The following is an 18,706-nucleotide window of genomic DNA, read 5'->3' as shown; positions in this document are numbered from 1 at the left end:
ATTGTATCATAATTATGCAAAGTACCGCCTATGATAATACAGTAAAAGTTAAAACAAATTCCTAGGACATCTTAGTGTTCCTTATAGTAAACAGATGTAATGACGTAATAATGTAGTAAAGAAAGACGTTAGAAGTCTAATGGTATGAAAGGAAAAACAGGTGTAATAACAGGTGTATTAGTATGGTAAAAAATGGAGTAACATCTTTATTTTATTTTTTGACGGCTAAGATTTTGAAACTTAAAAAAAAACTATGTTTAGTTTACAAGGTAATAACTTTCCTGCAAGTATAACTGGAATATTAGAAGCATCCCATGATGTAACACATTTCTTTTTAAACTTGTATCACAATTAAAAATGTTGGGTTGTCACATAAATGTACCGTTACTTACCACGAGAAATCTTTGGTTGAGGGAATGGCTAGAGGCGACAAAGACACTGCATTTTCACGACGTGTTCTGATGCCTGAATAAACCATGTTGAGCGATGAAGTCGAGGGTGCAGAGAACGGAACAGACTTCGAACCGTAGCGATCGAACTCCGAGGTAAATCGTTTCGTAGCGTGAACATTCATCACGTCGAATAGATTTAAATCCCAATGTATTCGTTCTTACTTTCAAAACCGTTTAGTTGTATAAAAAATCGCTCTCCTAATGACGCAATGCTATTAAGGATAACTTAAATAAAGTTTAAGATTAAAACAAATCGAATGTGAATACGCTAATGGTCACTAGAGGGAGAAGCAGTCGATTATTTGCTGAGAACAAAGCTGTGTTTTCACAATACGATATTTTATGTCATTAGAGTAATCTATGCCAAAGAATGACTCATCTTGTGTAATACTTTGTCAGCACTTTTCTATTTAAAGCTCCATGTTAAAGACTAAACGTTTGGTTTAGTTGCTTGAGACCGATGTAAAAAATGACAAAACTAAATTAACAGCACAAGCTGTTTCATCCCGGACCGTAACCACCAGTGACTTGTTTACTTTGAACTTTAACATCAAGGTATCAACTTATACAACTCACCAGTAGAAGCGAGCGTGGGCTTCAACCACGGACGGCATGGACTTATAATCGACAAGATGGATAGTCTATGTTTAGATACAAAAAACGTTTTTGAACCCATGTACTTGTCTGATTAATCCATCTACAAATATACTGTAAGATTTCGAGCACAACCTAGCAGCTAACATGTCGAGCTGAGGATCCGTGGTTCGTGTCCCGTCACTGACAATAATAAAATCTCGCTCTGCACTTTATCGTCGTGAATGCGTTATAAGAGTAACTATCGAATCCCACTCTGACAAGAGTTAGCGGGAGGGTGGGGTATCTGTCTTTTTTTTTTCTCTGTAGTTATTAGGAACAGCTCAGCGCAGATATCTTTTATAATGGATTTTGTGTGCTAATTCCAACCAACAACTTAATGTAATGCGGAAAAAAATCTCTATTTTAGTAGATAATGCTACAAAACTAAGTAAGGAGCTGTAACAAATGTTGTTCAACTAGGTTCTGGGCTGGTTCTGCATTGTGAAGCTGACGAATCGTATTCGAATCCGTGCAACAAAATATTCCAAATATTTTAGGCTCCAAGAGTATTAAAAAAGTGACAGTCAATTCTTTAGTTTGAATAGTAGGTGATATGGTACTGCTAACTGGTTGCCCTTTCTCTGGTCAGTAGCTCGAAATTAGGGTTAGGAACCAGGTATGGTTGCTTTTCCTCTGGTCAGTAGCTCACAATTAGAGTTAGGCACCAGACAGAGTTTCTAAGTGTGTTACGAATACAAAACTCCACTTTTCATCTGTAGCCGAATCTTAGGCATAGCGGTGGGTTCTGGTAATTACAAGGAATAATAATTGAATAATACCAATAGTAATACATGAGTTCTTAATACTTTAAACTGTGTAACATTGATTGTTGAACAATGTAAAAAACGTACATCACAAAATTAATTGTAACATTAATGTAATATCAAGAATACCTAAGTGAAACAATGAATTCAAACCAGTAAATTTCTGACACAGATTTAAATAGAATGACTTGTTATAATGAAATCCAAGTGATCCACTTATAAACACTAACACCCATCTTTCTGCAACTGAATGAAATCCAAGTTATTCACTTATAAACACTAACACCCATCTTTCTGCAACTGAATGAAATCCAAGTGATCCACTTATAAACACTAACACCCATCTTTCTACAACTGAATGAAATCCAAGTGATTCACTTATAAACACTAACACCCATCTTTCTACAACTGAATGAAATCCAAGTGATTCACTTATAAACACTAACACCCATCTTTCTACAATTGAATGAAATCCAAATTATTCACTTATAAACACTAACACACACCTTTCTACAACTGAATGAAATCCAAGTGATCCACTTATGCACCAGAATTAACATAGATGTGTATTTTTTCTGCTTGTGTGTACTACCAATAAATAACACATATTACTTCATTATATTTATCAAGTTCCTCTTGTCAAGTAGTCTGAAATCAGACACTGGTCAGCAGTTCATACATCAAGTTTGTATAGTGTTCACTTGTTTCATTAGACGTCTCAGGACTTCCTGACCAGCATTTGACATTTTTACATGAGAGTTTGAGTCTGGCTGGCATCATTTTTCATACAGGTATTCCAAATGTGAGTGTCTACTAAATGTTTCATACGTCATCTAATCACGAGTTAGGTCGAAAATCTGTTGTAATCACACTCTTTAACTGTATGACTAATATAATATTATGTAAAGTAACTTTCACAAGTCTGGCCTGTTTAGTCTTCCAGTCCTTTTATAGAAGTGAGGACGACAGGCAGGTGCAAATGATTAATTAACAAGGAAAATGGTAACTTATACACACTAAAATTGATCCTTATTGATGTTAGAAATGTACACATAATTCATCAGCCGAAACGATGTGTTGAAATGCGAACTGGTTATTTATGTTGTCTTCTGGATCCATGATGGAACAAACTTCTATCCACTTTATGGTCCATAAACTGGAGACGAAATAAAACACACCCGCTTCACATGAAATAACAACCAAATATAGTCTAATGCTGAGGCCCGGCATGGCCAGGTAACTGGAACACTCGATTCGCAATCTGAGAGTCGCGGATTTGAATCTCCATCACACCAAACATGCTCGCTCTTTCAGACATGGGGCATTATAATGTGCGGTCAATCCCACTATTCGTTGGTAAAAGAGGAGCCCAAGTGTTGGCGGTGGGTGGTGATGACTATCTTCCTTCTCTGTAGTGTTATACTGCTAAATTAGAGATGGCTAGCACAGATAGACCTCCTGTAGCTTTGCGCGAAATTAAAATCAAACAAACAAATCAAATGTTGACTGGAACAACCAAAACAAAGTTAATGTTTGTTGGAACAAACAAAATCAAGCTTAATGTTGGTCAAAATCAGAATTCTGAGAACTACATCCACTGTGTAAAACTAGAACTCCTGAGAACTAAATCCACTGTTTAGAACTAGAACTCCTGAGAACTAGATTCACTGTATAAACCGTAATTTTTTTAACTCACAAATCTTTGAAAACAATAAGAACATCTCTATGTAAGCTTACCTTCTTTATGAGTTTTTTCTTTTTGTTATAAAAGATACAACTCAGAAAATATGCCAGGGGCTCAGTATAAAAGCATGTGCCAGTAGAAGATTCAGAAATTCCAACAGTGTAGTAAGATAATTTATACATATATTTATATATATATATATATGTATGTAAGGAATTAAAACATATCTGTCTAATTAAATATATATCTTTTACTTTCTATGTATCTTCGCTATTTGTGCCACTAGGTATATACTTGTTTACATTAAAACTAAATGAGTAATAGCAAGCTATGTATAGTTATTCTGTACGCTTCACAATTCCCAGCGGCATGAAATTACAGTCTAAACTCCATTAGGTGAGATAAACATTCGTGATAGTGGCCGTGGCTTTAAATCCTTTGAAATAATCCGATGACAACAATATTTCGCTGTTTACCAACGTGATAGATTGAAATTTGAACTTTCAGTTTATTACCTTATAAATCTTTATATTTTATGATTTAACTTGTGTCTTTGTGAAAATCCAAATAAAAAATAGACAAGGATCTAAGCTCGTTTGCGCTGTGATCCCGGTTAAGTTTATACAACGAAGGTATGAACAAGATTTCTAGACTGAGAGACCGGATATCATTTCGTAAATGAAATTCAAACGATGTATGTAGTTATAATATAAGATATAATCTTTGTCTTTTTAGTAGCAATTTAAATCTCGGTCATAAAACAGTTGTTACGTTATTGTCGATATAAAACTGACAATATTATTCTAAATTAGGTATATATCAGAGAATAGCAATAAACACCATTCTGTTATTAGTTAAATGTTTTAAAGAGACTGTATTACATTGGACAGTAAAATGATTTATTATATAAGTGGTTTCCCAATGTGGACATTTTTCTTATTTGTCTGACAACTGTTAGTAGGCCTGGCATGGCCAGGTGGTTAAGGCACTCCACTCGTAATCTGAGGGTTGTGGGTTCGAATCTCCGTCACACCAAACATGCTCGCCCTTTCAACCGTGAGGGTTTTATAATGTGACGGTTAATCCCACTATTTGTTGTTAAAAGAGTAACCCGAGAATTGGCGGTGGGTGGTGATGACTAGCTACCTTCCGTCTAGCCTAACACTGCTAAATTAGGTACGGCTAGCGCAAATAGCCCTCGTGTAGCTTTGCGCAAAATTCAAAAACAAGCAAACAAATGTTAGCGGTTAGTGTTCCGAGCATGCGTGTTGTGACGGGGGGTAAACACGATCCATAGTTTTTGCTGTGGGTGATTTATAAGAGTGGCAGTCATTCCCGTCTCTTTAGTTAAAGCTAGCCAAAACCTTTGCACCAGTGATTGCTTTCCTTCTGACCAACAGTTTAAGGTGATGACGGCCATGTTCGAGCACTGTTCATGTTTAATATAGTGACTACCATTATATACTTCCCCTTTTTGTCACCAACGAAGAATATATTGTCACAAAACCTCTGGAACGTACAGTAATAATGTGTGTAAAGTGTATAACAATACAAATTTGAAACATATAACAATGAGAATGTATAGAAAACAACAATGTGTGTATGGTGAGTGTAAAAATGCAAGAATGAAATATATAACAATATGAATATGGAACGTATAACAATGTTGTCTACATTGTTTTAATATCTTCCACTTTGTTCAATAATCTTTACTCTGTTTTGATGATATCTACATTGTTTCAGTATTGTCCAAATTATTTCAAAATTGATAACTTGATTCAATATTGTCTACTTGATTCAGAATTTTTCACTTTCTTCTAATATTGTCTACATTGTTTCAATACCTTCCATTTTCTATCAATAATGATCACTTGATTCAATATTCTTTACTTTGTTTCGGAATTGTCTACTTTATTTCGATAATTTGTTATCTGTTTCGATATTGTCTAAATGGTTTCAATATTCTTTACTTGGTTTCGTTATTGTCTATATTCTTTCAGTAATCTGTACTTTGTTTCGACAATATCTACATTGTTTCAGTTATCTGTACGTTTGTTTCTATATTGTCTACATTGTTTCAATATTGAGCACTTATTTCAATATTCTTTACATTGTTTTGAAATTGTCTACTTTATTTCAATAATCTGTTATTTGTTTCGATATTGTCTACATGGTTTCAATATTCTTTACTTTGTTCCGATATTGTCTATATTCTTTCAGTAATCTGTACTTTGTTCCGATATTGTCTATATTCTTTCAGTAATCTGTACTTTGTTCCGATATTGTCTATATTCTTTCAGTAATCTTTACTTTGTTTGGATATTATCTACATTGTTTCAATATCTTTTACTTTGTTTTAGTAATGTTTACTTTATTTCGATATTGTCTACATTGTTTCAATATCTTACACTGTGTTTCAGTATTGTCAAAATTGTTTCAATTTTGATCAATTGATTCAATATTGTCCACTTTGTTTCAATAATCTTTACTTTGTTTCAGTATTGTCTATTTGTTTCAATATTTTCCACTTTGTTTCATTATTCACTATTTGATTCAATATTCTTTACTTTGTTGAAATATTGTGTACTTTATTTCAATATCTTCCAAATTGTTTCAGTAATGTCTACTTTCGTTTCGATATTATCTACATTGTTTCAGTAATCTGTATTTTAATTCGACATAGTCTACTTTCTATCAGTAATCTTTACTTTGTTTCGATATTGTCTAAATTGTTTCATTATTTTTCTACTTTGTTTTAATATTCTTTACTTGGTTTCGATATTGTCTATATTGCTTCAAAACTCTTTACTTTGTTTCCATATTGTCTACATTGTTTCAGTAATCTCCAATTTGATTCGATATTGTCTACTTTGTTTCAGTAATCTCTAACTTGTTTCGATATTGTCTACATTGTTTCAGTAATCTCCAATTTGATTCGATATTGTCTACTTTGTTTCAGTAATCTGTAATTTGTTTCGATATTGTCTACATTGTTTCAGTAATCTCCAATTTGATTCGATATTGTCTACTTTGTTTCAGTAATCTCCAATTTGATTCGATATTGTCTACTTTGTTTCAGTAATCTGTAATTTGTTCGATATTGTCTAAATTGTTTCAGTATTTTTCTACTTTGTTTTAATATTCTTTACTTGGTTTCGATATTATCTATATTGTTTCAGTAATCTTTACTTTGTTTCGATAATGTCTACATTGTTTCAGTAGTCTGTACTTTGTTTCGACATTCTTTACATTGTTTAATGTTTTCCACTTTGTTTCAGTAATCTTTACTTTGTTTGGATATTATCTACATTGTTTCAATATCTTTTACTTTGTTTAAGTAATATTTACTTTATTTCGATATTGTCTACATTGTTTCAATATCTTCCACTGTGTTTCAGTATTGTCAAAATTGTTTCAATTTTGATCAATTGATTCAATATTGTCCACTTTGTTTCAATAATCTTTACTTTGTTTCAGTATTGTCTATTTGTTTCAATATTTTCCACTTTGTTTCATTATTCACTATTTGATTCAATATTCTTTACTTTGTCGAAATATTGTGTACTTTATTTCAATATTTTCCAAATTGTTCCGATATTCACTACATTGTTTCAGTAATGTCTACTTTCGTTTCGATATTATCTACATTGTTTCAGTAATCTGTATTTTAATTCGACATAGTCTACTTTCTATCAGTAATCTTTACTTTGTTTCGATATTGTCTAAATTGTTTCATTATTTTTCTACTTTGTTTTAATATTCTTTACTTGGTTTCGATATTGTCTATATTGCTTCAAAACTCTTTACTTTGTTTCCATATTGTCTACATTGTTTCAGTAATCTCCAATTTGATTCGATATTGTCTACTTTGTTTCAGTAATCTCTAATTTGTTTCGATATTGTCTACATTGTTTCAGTAATCTCCAATTTGATTCGATATTGTCTACTTTCTATCAGTAATCTTTACTTTGTTTCGATATTGTCTAAATTGTTTCAATATTTTTCTACTTTGTTTTAATATTCTTTACTTGGTTTCGATATTATCTATATTGTTTCAGTAATCTTTACTTTGTTTCGATAATGTCTACATTGTTTCAGTAGTCTGTACTTTGTTTCGACATTCTTTACATTGTTTAATGTTTTCCACTTTGTTTCAGTAATCTTTACTTTGTTTGGATATTATCTACATTGTTTCAATATCTTTTACTTTGTTTTAGTAATATTTACTTTATTTCGATATTGTCTACATTGTTTCAATATCTTCCACTGTGTTTCAGTATTGTCAAAATTGTTTCAATTTTGATCAATTGATTCAATATTGTCCACTTTGTTTCAATAATCTTTACTTTGTTTCAGTATTGTCTATTTGTTTCAATATTTTCCACTTTGTTTCATTATTCACTATTTGATTCAATATTCTTTACTTTGTCGAAATATTGTGTACTTTATTTCAATATTTTCCAAATTGTTCCGATATTCACTACATTGTTTCAGTAATGTCTACTTTCGTTTCGATATTATCTACATTGTTTCAGTAATCTGTATTTTAATTCGACATAGTCTACTTTCTATCAGTAATCTTTACTTTGTTTCGATATTGTCTAAATTGTTTCATTATTTTTCTACTTTGTTTTAATATTCTTTACTTGGTTTCGATATTGTCTATATTGCTTCAAAACTCTTTACTTTGTTTCCATATTGTCTACATTGTTTCAGTAATCTCCAATTTGATTCGATATTGTCTACTTTGTTTCAGTAATCTCTAATTTGTTTCGATATTGTCTACATTGTTTCAGTAATCTCCAATTTGATTCGATATTGTCTACTTTCTATCAGTAATCTTTACTTTGTTTCGATATTGTCTAAATTGTTTCAATATTTTTCTACTTTGTTTTAATATTCTTTACTTGGTTTCGATATTATCTATATTGTTTCAGTAATCTTTACTTTGTTTCGATAATGTCTACATTGTTTCAGTAATCCGTACTTTTGTTTCTATATTGTCTACACTGTTTCAGTAATCTGTACTTTTGTTTCGATATTGTCTACATTGTTTCAGTAATCTCCAATTTGATTCGATATTGTCTACTTTGTTTCAGTATTCTGTAATTTGTTTCGATATTGTCTACATTGTTTCAGTAATCTCCAGTTTGATTCGATATTGTCTACTTTGTTTCAGTAATCTGTAATTTGTTCGATATTGTCTAAATTGTTTCAGTATTTTTCTACTTTGTTTTAATATTCTTTACTTGGTTTCGATATTATCTATATTGTTTCAGTAATCTTTACTTTGTTTCGATAATGTCTACATTGTTTCAGTAATCCGTACTTTTGTTTCGATATTGTCTAGATTGTTAAAGTAATTTGTATTTTGTTTCGATATTGTCTAAAATGTCTCAGTAATCTACACTTTGATTCCATATTGTATACTTTGTTTCAGTAATCTGTGATTTGTTTCGATATTGTCTACATTGTTTCAATATCTTCCACTTTGTTCAATAATATTTACTTTGTTTTGATAATGTCTACATTGTTTCAGTATTGTCCAAATTCTTTGAAAATTGATAACTTGATTCAATATTTTCTACTTGATTCAGTATTCTTTACATTTTTTCAATATTGTCTACATTGTTTTAATATCTTCCACTTTCTATCAATAACGACCACTTGATTCAATATTCTTTACTTTGTTTCGAAATTGTCTACATGGTTGCAATGCTCTTTACTTTGTTCCGATATTGTCTGTATTCTTTCAGTAATCTGTACTTTGTTTCGATATTGTCTACTTTATTTTAATATTTTCCACATTGTTTAAATATCCTTTACTTTGTTTGGATATTGTCTACATTGTTTCAGTAATCTCTAATTTGTTTCCACATTCTCCCCATTGTTTCAATAACTTTCACTTTGTTTCAGAAATCTTTACTTTATTTCGATATTGTGTACATTGTTTTAGTATCTTCCACTGTGTTTCAGTATTGTACAAATTGTTTCAATTTTGATCTCTTGATTCAATATTGTCCACTTTGTTTCAATAATCTTTACTTTGTTTCAGTGTTGTCTACATTGTTTGAATATTTTCCACTTTGTTTCAATATTCACCACTTGATTCAGTATTCTTTACTTTGTTTCAATATTGTCTACTTTATTTCAATATCTTCCACTTTGTTCAATAATATTTACTTTGTTTTGATAATGTCTACATTGTTTCAGTATTGTCCAAATTCTTTGGAAATTGATAACTTGATTCAATATTTTCTACTTGATTCAGTATTCTTTACATTTTTTCAATATTGTCTACATTGTTTCAATATCTTCCACTTTCTATCAATAACGACCACTTGATTCAATATTCTTTACTTTGTTTCGAAATTGTCTACATGGTTGCAATGTTCTTTACTTTGTTCCGATATTGTCTATATTCTTCAGTAATCTGTACTTTGTTTCTATAATGTCTACATTGTTTCAGTAGTCTGTTCTTTTGTTCTATATTGTATACATTGTTTCAGTAATCTGTACTTTTGTTTCGATATTGTCTACATTGTTTCAGTAATCTGTACTTTCTTTCGACATTCTTTACATTGTTTCAATTTCTTCCACTTTGTTTCAGTAATCTTTACTTTGTTTGGATATTATCAACATTGTTTCAATATTTTTCACTTTGTTTTAGTAATCTTTACTTTGTTTGGATATTATCAACATTGTTTCAATATTTTTCACTTTGTTTTAGTAATCTTTACTTTACTTCGATATTGTCTACATTTTTAAATATCTTCCACTTTGTTTCTGTATTGTATACGTTGTTTCAATATCTTCCACTGTGTTTCAGTATTATCAAAATTGTTTCAATTTTGATCACTTGACTCAATATTGTCTACCTTGTTTCAATATTGTCTACACTGTTTCGATATCTTTCACTTTCTATAAATATTGACAGCTTGATTCAATATTCTTCACTTTGTTTCGATATTGTCTACTTTATTTTAATATTTTCCACATTGTTTAAATATCCTTTACTTTGTTTGGATATTGTCTACATTGTTTCAGTAATCTGTAATTTGTTTCCACATTCTCCCTATTGTTTCAATAACTTTCACTTTGTTTCAGAAATCTTTACTTTATTTCGATATTGTGTACATTGTTTTAGTATCTTCCACTGTGTTTCAGTATTGTACAAATTGTTTCAATTTTGATCTCTTGATTCAATATTGTCCACTTTGTTTCAATAATCTTTACTTTGTTTCAGTATTGTCTACATTCTTTGAATATTTTCCACTTTGTTTCAATATTCACCACTTGATTCAGTATTCTTTACTTTGTTTCAATATCTTCCACTTTGTTCAATAATATTTACTTTGTTTTGATAATGTCTACATTGTTTCAGTATTGTCCAAATTCTTTGAAAATTGATAACTTGATTCAATATTTTCTACTTGATTCAGTATTCTTTACATTTTTTCAATATTGTTCTACATTCTTTCAATATCTTCCACTTTCTATAAATAATGAGCACTTGATTCAATATTCTTTACTTTGTTTCGAAATTGTCTACTTTATTTCAATAATCTGTTATTTGTTTCGATACTGTCTACATGGTTTCAATATTCTTTACTTGGTTTCGATATTTTCTATATTCTTTCAGTAATCTGTACTTTGTTTCGACAATATCTACATTGTTTCAGTAATTTGTACGTTTGTCTCTATATCTACATTGTTTCAGTAATCTGTACCTTTGTTTCTATGTTGTCTACATTGTTTCAGTAATTTGTAATTTTGTTTCGATATTGTCTACATTGTTTCAGTGATGTGTACTTTAGTGTCGATATTATCTACATTGTTGCAGCAATCTGTACTTTGTTTCGATATTGTCTACATTGTTTCAGTAATCTGTACTTTGTTTTGATATATTCTACATTGTTTCAGTAATCTACACTTTGATTCGATATTGTCTACTTTGTTTCAGTATTCTGTAATTTGTTTCGATATTGTCTACATTGTTTCAATATCTTCCACGTTGTTCAATAATCTATGCTTTATTTCGATATTGTCCAAATTGTTTCAATTCTGATAACTTGATTCAATATTGTCTACTTTGTTTTTATAATCTTTACTTTGTTTCAGTATTGTCTCCATTGTTTCAATATTTTCCACTTTGTTTCAATATTGATTACTTGACTCAATATTCTTTACTTTGTTTCGAAATTGTCTACTTTATTTCAATAATCTGTTATTTGTTTCGATACTGTCTACATTGTTTCAATATTTTTTACTTTGTTTCGATATTGTCTACATTGTTTCAGTAATCTGTACTTTGTTTTGACATTCTCCACATTGTTTCAATATCTTCCACTTTGTTTCAGTAATCTTTAATTTGTTTGGATATTATCTACATTGTTTGAATATCTTTCACTTTGTTTCAGTGATCTTTACTTTGTTTCGGCATTGTTTACATTGTTTCAGTATCTTCCACTGTGTTTTCGTATTGTCCGAAATGTTTCAATTTTGATCACTTGATTCAATATTGTCCACTTTGTTTCAATAATCTTTACTTTGTTTCAGTATTGTCTACATTGTTTCAATATCTTTCATTTTCTTTCAATATTGACCACTTGATTAAATATTGTTTACTTTGTTTTAATAATCTATACTTTGTTTCGATATATTGGCTACTTTTATAACACTAAAAATAAGAGATTTAGTACCCGCGGTGGGTATAGCACAAATAGCCAATTTTAGGCCTTGTGATTGGATATATACAAACTTTTGCATTTTAAACAGTTTAAAATATAAAAAAACTAAATAAGAAATAACAGTTTGCTCGCTATTTTTCTTATTTTCTTAACGTTTCATATTATTTCTGTTTATTGAGAACGGAAACTTGATTGAATCAAACGTTTCTGTGAAAATAAAAGAAGTAGGTAGTGGATTCAGTAAATAAATCGATTGGAGTGATGTCTTTGATATCTACAGTCAAAATTTACCTTAAGTATAAAAACTGGTCTTTTTTACTTCTTTTATTCTTATATTAAGAGTTGAAAAGGAACTTGTTCATAGACTTGGAGGTTTTATTGTTTTAAATGTCGATTTTAGTTATAGTAAACAAGAGAAATAATTACCGAGAATTAACTGAATGTTTGTTAAATAGAAATCTTCTATTAACCTTTATATTTTATTATATTTCTACTTCAGTTACTTTTGATATAACCGGAAACATTACTGACAATTTTGGTGTTTTCACATTTAAACATGTTGCTACTGCTTTTGTCTTCCTGCCATTTTAAAACTCTCTGGAAACTTAATAACCACGTTTTCGATTTTAGACATTTTTTCGTCTTATTCCGATGTTTTAAATACATGAAACGTTACCACAACTGTTACATTAAAAACGTCACAAACGCTAAAATCCGGGTTTCGATACCCGTGGTGGGCAGAGCACAGATAGCCCATTGTATAACTTTCTGCTTAATTCAAAACAACAACATAAACGTCACTTATGTTTACTGGTATATTTATTTTATTCTATAAATTTTTTATACAGTTTTAATTTTCTATTTTGTTCTTACGATGTTTGCTCCAAACAATAGCATGCACTTAATGTAAAGAAAAAATTATTTATTGTTTAATAATAATATATTTATTATTTAATAATAACATATTTATTGCTTAATAATAATATATTTATTGTTTAATCCATGTCTATTCATAATATTTTTGTTTAATAATATCTATTTAATCAATGTCTATTAATAATTATTTATTTGTTATTTAATAACATATATATATTTATTGGTTAATAATACACATTTACTTATTGTTTAATAATAATAACATTTTTATTTATCTGTTGTTTAATAATCATATCTTTATTTACTGCTTAGTAATAACATTTCTTTATTATTTTAATAATAACGAATTTTTTTATGATCCACACTCGAGTTATCCTATGGGTCTTTCTTATACCATTTAAAATATAATTTTTGTATTATACTGACTGTTTGCTACTTACTTTTTGAATCTTAACAAAATCTGACTTTGAAATAAAAATATCGAATGAAATGTCCCCTGAAGACGAGAGAAAAAGAACTTAGTCTTACAGTAGGACTTAGTTTGATTACAAAGGACTTGGTCTTACAGTAGGACTTAGTTTGATTACAAAGGTTTTAAAGACTCACCCACATATCCAGGAGTGACGACGACGAGGAACTGGAGTAACTGGAAGTGTCAGGAAGCCTGATCCAGATTCAATTCCAGTTTCTTCAGCTTCTGGTTCGTCAAGTTTAATTTCAGGAAGTTCATGTTGTCTGATGTAACTTTCCATTATGTGAAAACGATGCTAACATTTAAATCACTCACTAAACCTGCCCGTTTACATTCAATCACTGGTTTGTTGAAATCCTTTGACGAAAGCCATGAAAATTATTTTAGTTTGTGGATGTGATAAATGGTTATTATAATGTGAAACGGGCTTTTAAGGTTATTTACTATGGAATATAGAACTTGTGCTAACATAAAGTTATCCAATGTCGCTGCAAAGTTTAGGCCGTTCTTGGGCCTGAATATTCGGACAAGAAAGGTTTAGCGATGACGTCTCTCTGACACAGTAACTTATAGCAGTGCAAACCTTTGCTTGTTTAAAACGACTCTTTGTCAGAAATCGATAACAACTTACGGAGAATGCATGCAGCAACCGCGGACAAAAATCGAAAGTATCCCCTGCATTCTATTGGTAATTTATTTCAGAAGTCGTTCATTGCCAAAACCAAAAATATAATCTGCCGAATGGAAAGCTCTTCCAATGACGTCAGAAGAGCAACATGGTCATGATATAGGAGCGAAGTTACGGTGCTGTCGATCTTACGTAGATAAAAATGTCAAAAAGGACAAGTAAAGATAGCAGGAGCATATGAAGGAAGACATTTATAAAATAACCAGTCCAGAGGTCAGCCAAGAAGAAATGTATAGAACAATAACCAGTCCAGAGAGGGTGAGAGAATGGTTTAGGACAAACCACAGATAATACTGTCAGAGAGTTTGTTTAAAGACCGACCACCGATAATACTGTCAGAGAGTTTGTTTTTAAGACCGACCTCCGATAATACTGTTAGAGAGTTTGTTTTAAGACCGACCACCGATAATACTGTTAGAGAGTTTGTTTTAAGACCGACCACCGATAATACTGTTAGAGAGTTTGTTTTAAGACCGACCCCAGATAATACTGTTAGAGAGTTTGTTTTAAGACCGACCACCGATAATACTGTTAGAGAATTTGTTTTAAGACCGACCACCGATAATACTGTTAGAGAGTTTGTTTTAAGACCGACCACCGATAATACTGTTAAAGAGTTTGTTTTAAGACCGACCACCGATAATACTGTTAGAGAGTTTTTTTAAGACCGACCACAGATAATACTGTTAGAGAGTTTGTTTTAAGACCGACCACCGATAATACTGTTAGAGAGTTTGTTTTAAGACCGACCACCGATAATACTGTTAGAGAGTTTGTTTTAAGACCGACCACCGATAATACTGTTAGATAGTTTGTTTTAAGACCGACCACAGATAATACTGTAAGAGAGTTTGTTTTAAGACCGACCACTGATAATACTGTTAGAGAGTTTGTTTTAAGACCGACCACCGATAATACTGTTAGAGAGTTTGTAAAACATACAATCTCTTCTTTTCGTCGATTCTGTAAATGTTTTCTGTCTTCACGTGTAAAATATTCAATATTTTTCTCTGAGGATTTTAATACCTCCAAATTTTTACTGTTGTTTAAACTATAAATTCGGAATATTTTATATTTACTTTTGTGTTTCTAGTTATTCTAAAGGACATAAAATATGTTATTAGTACAAAGCCATTCATAACGATTAACTTCATCCAGTTTTAAATCAAAGAAATTCTTTTAAGATAGAAGATCGAATACGTTCGTTGTATTTAAAATCGAAAACTGGGAATATACGTGTTGTTGTTAATACATTATTGATTACAACGTAATAAACATGTTGACTAACTAGAAACATGAAATATAACTTCTACAAGCATGTTTTAAAATCAAATTTCAAACTAAACTCTTGAAAGTTGATATATATAACCCGCTGTTATTTGCCACTGCTGTGGTGACGTCAGACACATGAAGGCCCGCGTGAGACAAGTCTGTCAATTTCATTTCGTCATCACATTTCTCTGACATCGTTTCTAGGCCAAATAAACCCCCATTTCTAGTACTGACTGTGTTACGAGTTTTGTGGAAATGAAATTAATCAGTTAACGTATTACGTCATACTATCGTATTCTGTGATTAGTTTAATTACATAGTTCGGAACTAACTGTTAGAACGCCTTCAATATCTTTTGTCAGAAATACTTCGTTTATTACAAAATATTACAGACTTGCAACGCCAAAGTCCGGGACTCCATTCCCCGCGGTCAATACAGCAGATAGCCCAATATGTCTTTGCTATATAACAAAGAAGCAATTACTAATACGCGTTAATTATAATTTGAATAGAGTTAACTCCTCCTCTTTCGCACTAAATAACGACCAGTATTAAACGTATAAAAACAGTTACGTCATAAAGTTACTAATCCTCAGACATGTGTGGTTCTAGAAGTCTATTGGTTTCTAATCCTCAGACTGGTGTAGCTCAGAAGTCTGTTGGTAAGTTTCTAATCCTCAAACTGGTGTAACTCAGAAATCTGTTGGTAAGTTTCTAATCTTCAGACTGGTGTCGTTCTAGAAGTCTATTGGTAAGTTACTGATTCTCAGGCTGGAGTGATTCTATAAGTCTATTGGTAAGTTACTAATCCTCAGACTGGTGTTGCTCAGAAGTCTGTTAATAAGTTACTAACCCTCAAACTGGTATGGTTCTATAAGTCTATTGGTAAGTTACTTATCCTCAGACTGGTGTAGCTCAGAAGTCTGTTAGTAAGATTCTAATTCTCAGACTGGTATGGTTCTAGAATTATGTTGATAAGTTACTAATCCTCAAACTGGTATGATTCTAGAAGTCTATTGGTAAGTTACTAATTCTCAGACTGGTGTGGTTCTAAAAGTCTATTGGTAAGTTACTAATCTTCAGACTGGTATGGTTCTAAAAGTTTATTGGTAAGTTACTAATCTTCAGACTGGTATGGTTCTAGAAGTCTATTGGTAAGTTACTGATTCTCAGGCTGGAGTGGTTCTATAAGTCTATTGGTAAGTTACTAATCCTCAGACTGGTGTAGCTCAGAAGTCTATTAGTAAGATTCTAATTCTCAGACTGGTATGGTTCTAGAAGTATGTTGATAAGTTACTAATCCTCAAACTGGTATGATTCTAGAAGTCTATTGGTAAGTTACTAATTCTCAGACTGGTGTGGTTCTAAAAGTCTATTGGTAAGTTACTAATCTTCAGACTGGTATGGTTCTAAAAGTTTATTGGTAAGTTACTAATCTTCAGACTGGTGTGGTTCTAAAAGTCTATTGGTAAGTTACTAATCTTCAGACTGGTATGGTTCTAGAAGTCTATTGGTAAGTTACTAATCCTCAGACTGGTATGGTTCTAGAAGTCTGTTGGTAAGTTACTGATTCTCAGGCTGGAGTAGTTCTATAAGTCTATTGGTAAGTTACTAATCTGCAGACTGGTATAGCTCAGAAGTCTGTTAATACATTTCTTATTCTCAGACTGGTATGGTTCTAGAAGTCTGTTGGTAAGTTACTGATTTTCAGGCTGGAGTAGTTCTATAAGTCTATTGGTAAGTTACTAATCTGCAGACTGGTATAGCTCAGAAGTCTGTTAATACATTTCTTATTCTCAGACTGGTATGGTTCTAGAAGTCTGTTGGTAAGTTACTGATTCTCAGGCTGGAGTAGTTCTATAAGTCTATTGGTAAGTTACTAATCTGCAGACTGGTATAGCTCAGAAGTCTGTTAATACATTTCTTATTCTCAGACTGGTATGGTTCTAGAAGTCTGTTGGTAAGTCACTAAACCTCAGACTGGTGTAGTCTCAGAAGTTAGTTGGTAAGTTGTTACAATAGTGTAAAGGATGCCTATGCCCGAGGGTAAGGGGGGGGAAGAGTGTGAAAGACTTGTGCCCAGTCAAAATCATTCTCGTAGGACGCGAAGTCACATAATCTATGAAGCCAGGGGGCATATTGTTACAAAATAAGTCACTTGAAGCTGACAGTTTCAATGCCTGCCACTAGGAACAATGAAATCATCTTTGTAGAAGACCATCTTCAGTTCTGCTGCTAATTGTGAACTGTTTTGTCATCAATGACAAACATTTCAACAACTGTGCAAGCTTTGTTAGCCACATTTATGACCGCACGTGCAAAGCCTCCTATCTAGTTGTTAGGTAACATCATTTTTTATACATTGCTCTGAAAAAGGTTTTTTTAATAATACTAGTTACAAGGTAATAAATTTGCACGTGAAGTTCTTTAATTGTGGAAAATTTCACCTTCCTAATAACGAGAAAAATAAAATTTTTGAATTTTGCGCAAAGCTACACAAGGGCTATCTGCGGTAGCCGTTCCTAATTTAGTGTAAAACTAGAGGGAAGACAGCTAGTCATCACCACCCACCGCCAACTCTTGGGCTACTCTTTTATCAACGAATAGTAGAATTGACCGTCACATTATAACGTCCCCACAGATGAAAGGGCGAGTATGTTTGGTGCGACGAGGATTCGACCCCGCGACCCTCAAATTACGAGTCGAACGCTTTAACCACCTGGCCTATCAAGAAATGAAAGAAGTCGTGGAATGAACGAACTTATTGATTGAAACAGCAGTTTCTAACGTTTACTGATCATTTAAAAGAAGATCGAAAGCAATAGGGTTAAACGTTTTCTTTTGTTCCACAGTTATTATTTAGACCTTAATTTCATGGTCATATCGTAACTACACATACTGGATCACAACCATTAGATGAAACAAAATACAAAAATGGTACAAAAAAACTTGCTGTGAAACGTAAGGCATCACTTTCTGGCGCGACTTCAAAAAGACAGAAACAATTTGTTCAGTAATATATTTATTATTATTTTGTTTGAATTCTAACCGATAAAACTTTCATCTGTATACGACATTAAAAGCCTTAAAGAACGTACATCAATGTCCATTTTATGTTTGTAAAAATAAAACTACATTTCATTAATATCTTACATATTATTGACGTTATTAT

General features: G+C 31.5%; 1 protein-coding gene across 1 annotated transcript in view; it reads right to left on the bottom strand.

Moving 5' to 3' along the window:
- LOC143243845 (3',5'-cyclic-AMP phosphodiesterase 4C-like) overlaps window positions 1–14,110 on the bottom strand; it is a 64,946-nt gene extending 50,836 nt beyond the window's left edge. Inside the window, exon 1 of the mRNA XM_076487554.1 lies at window positions 13,709–14,110. Within this exon, the coding sequence (XP_076343669.1) occupies window positions 13,709–13,854 (146 nt within the window). The 5' untranslated portion in view covers window positions 13,855–14,110. The remainder of the gene's footprint in view (window positions 1–13,708) is intronic.
- Between the last annotated feature and the right edge of the window lie 4,596 nt (window positions 14,111–18,706).

This window comes from Tachypleus tridentatus, chromosome 2 (assembly GCF_004210375.1).
Source record: "Tachypleus tridentatus isolate NWPU-2018 chromosome 2, ASM421037v1, whole genome shotgun sequence".
NCBI lineage: Eukaryota > Metazoa > Arthropoda > Merostomata > Xiphosura > Limulidae > Tachypleus > Tachypleus tridentatus.
The sequence above is the reverse complement of the archived record's forward strand: the minus strand, read 5'-3'. Positions and strand labels throughout refer to the sequence as shown.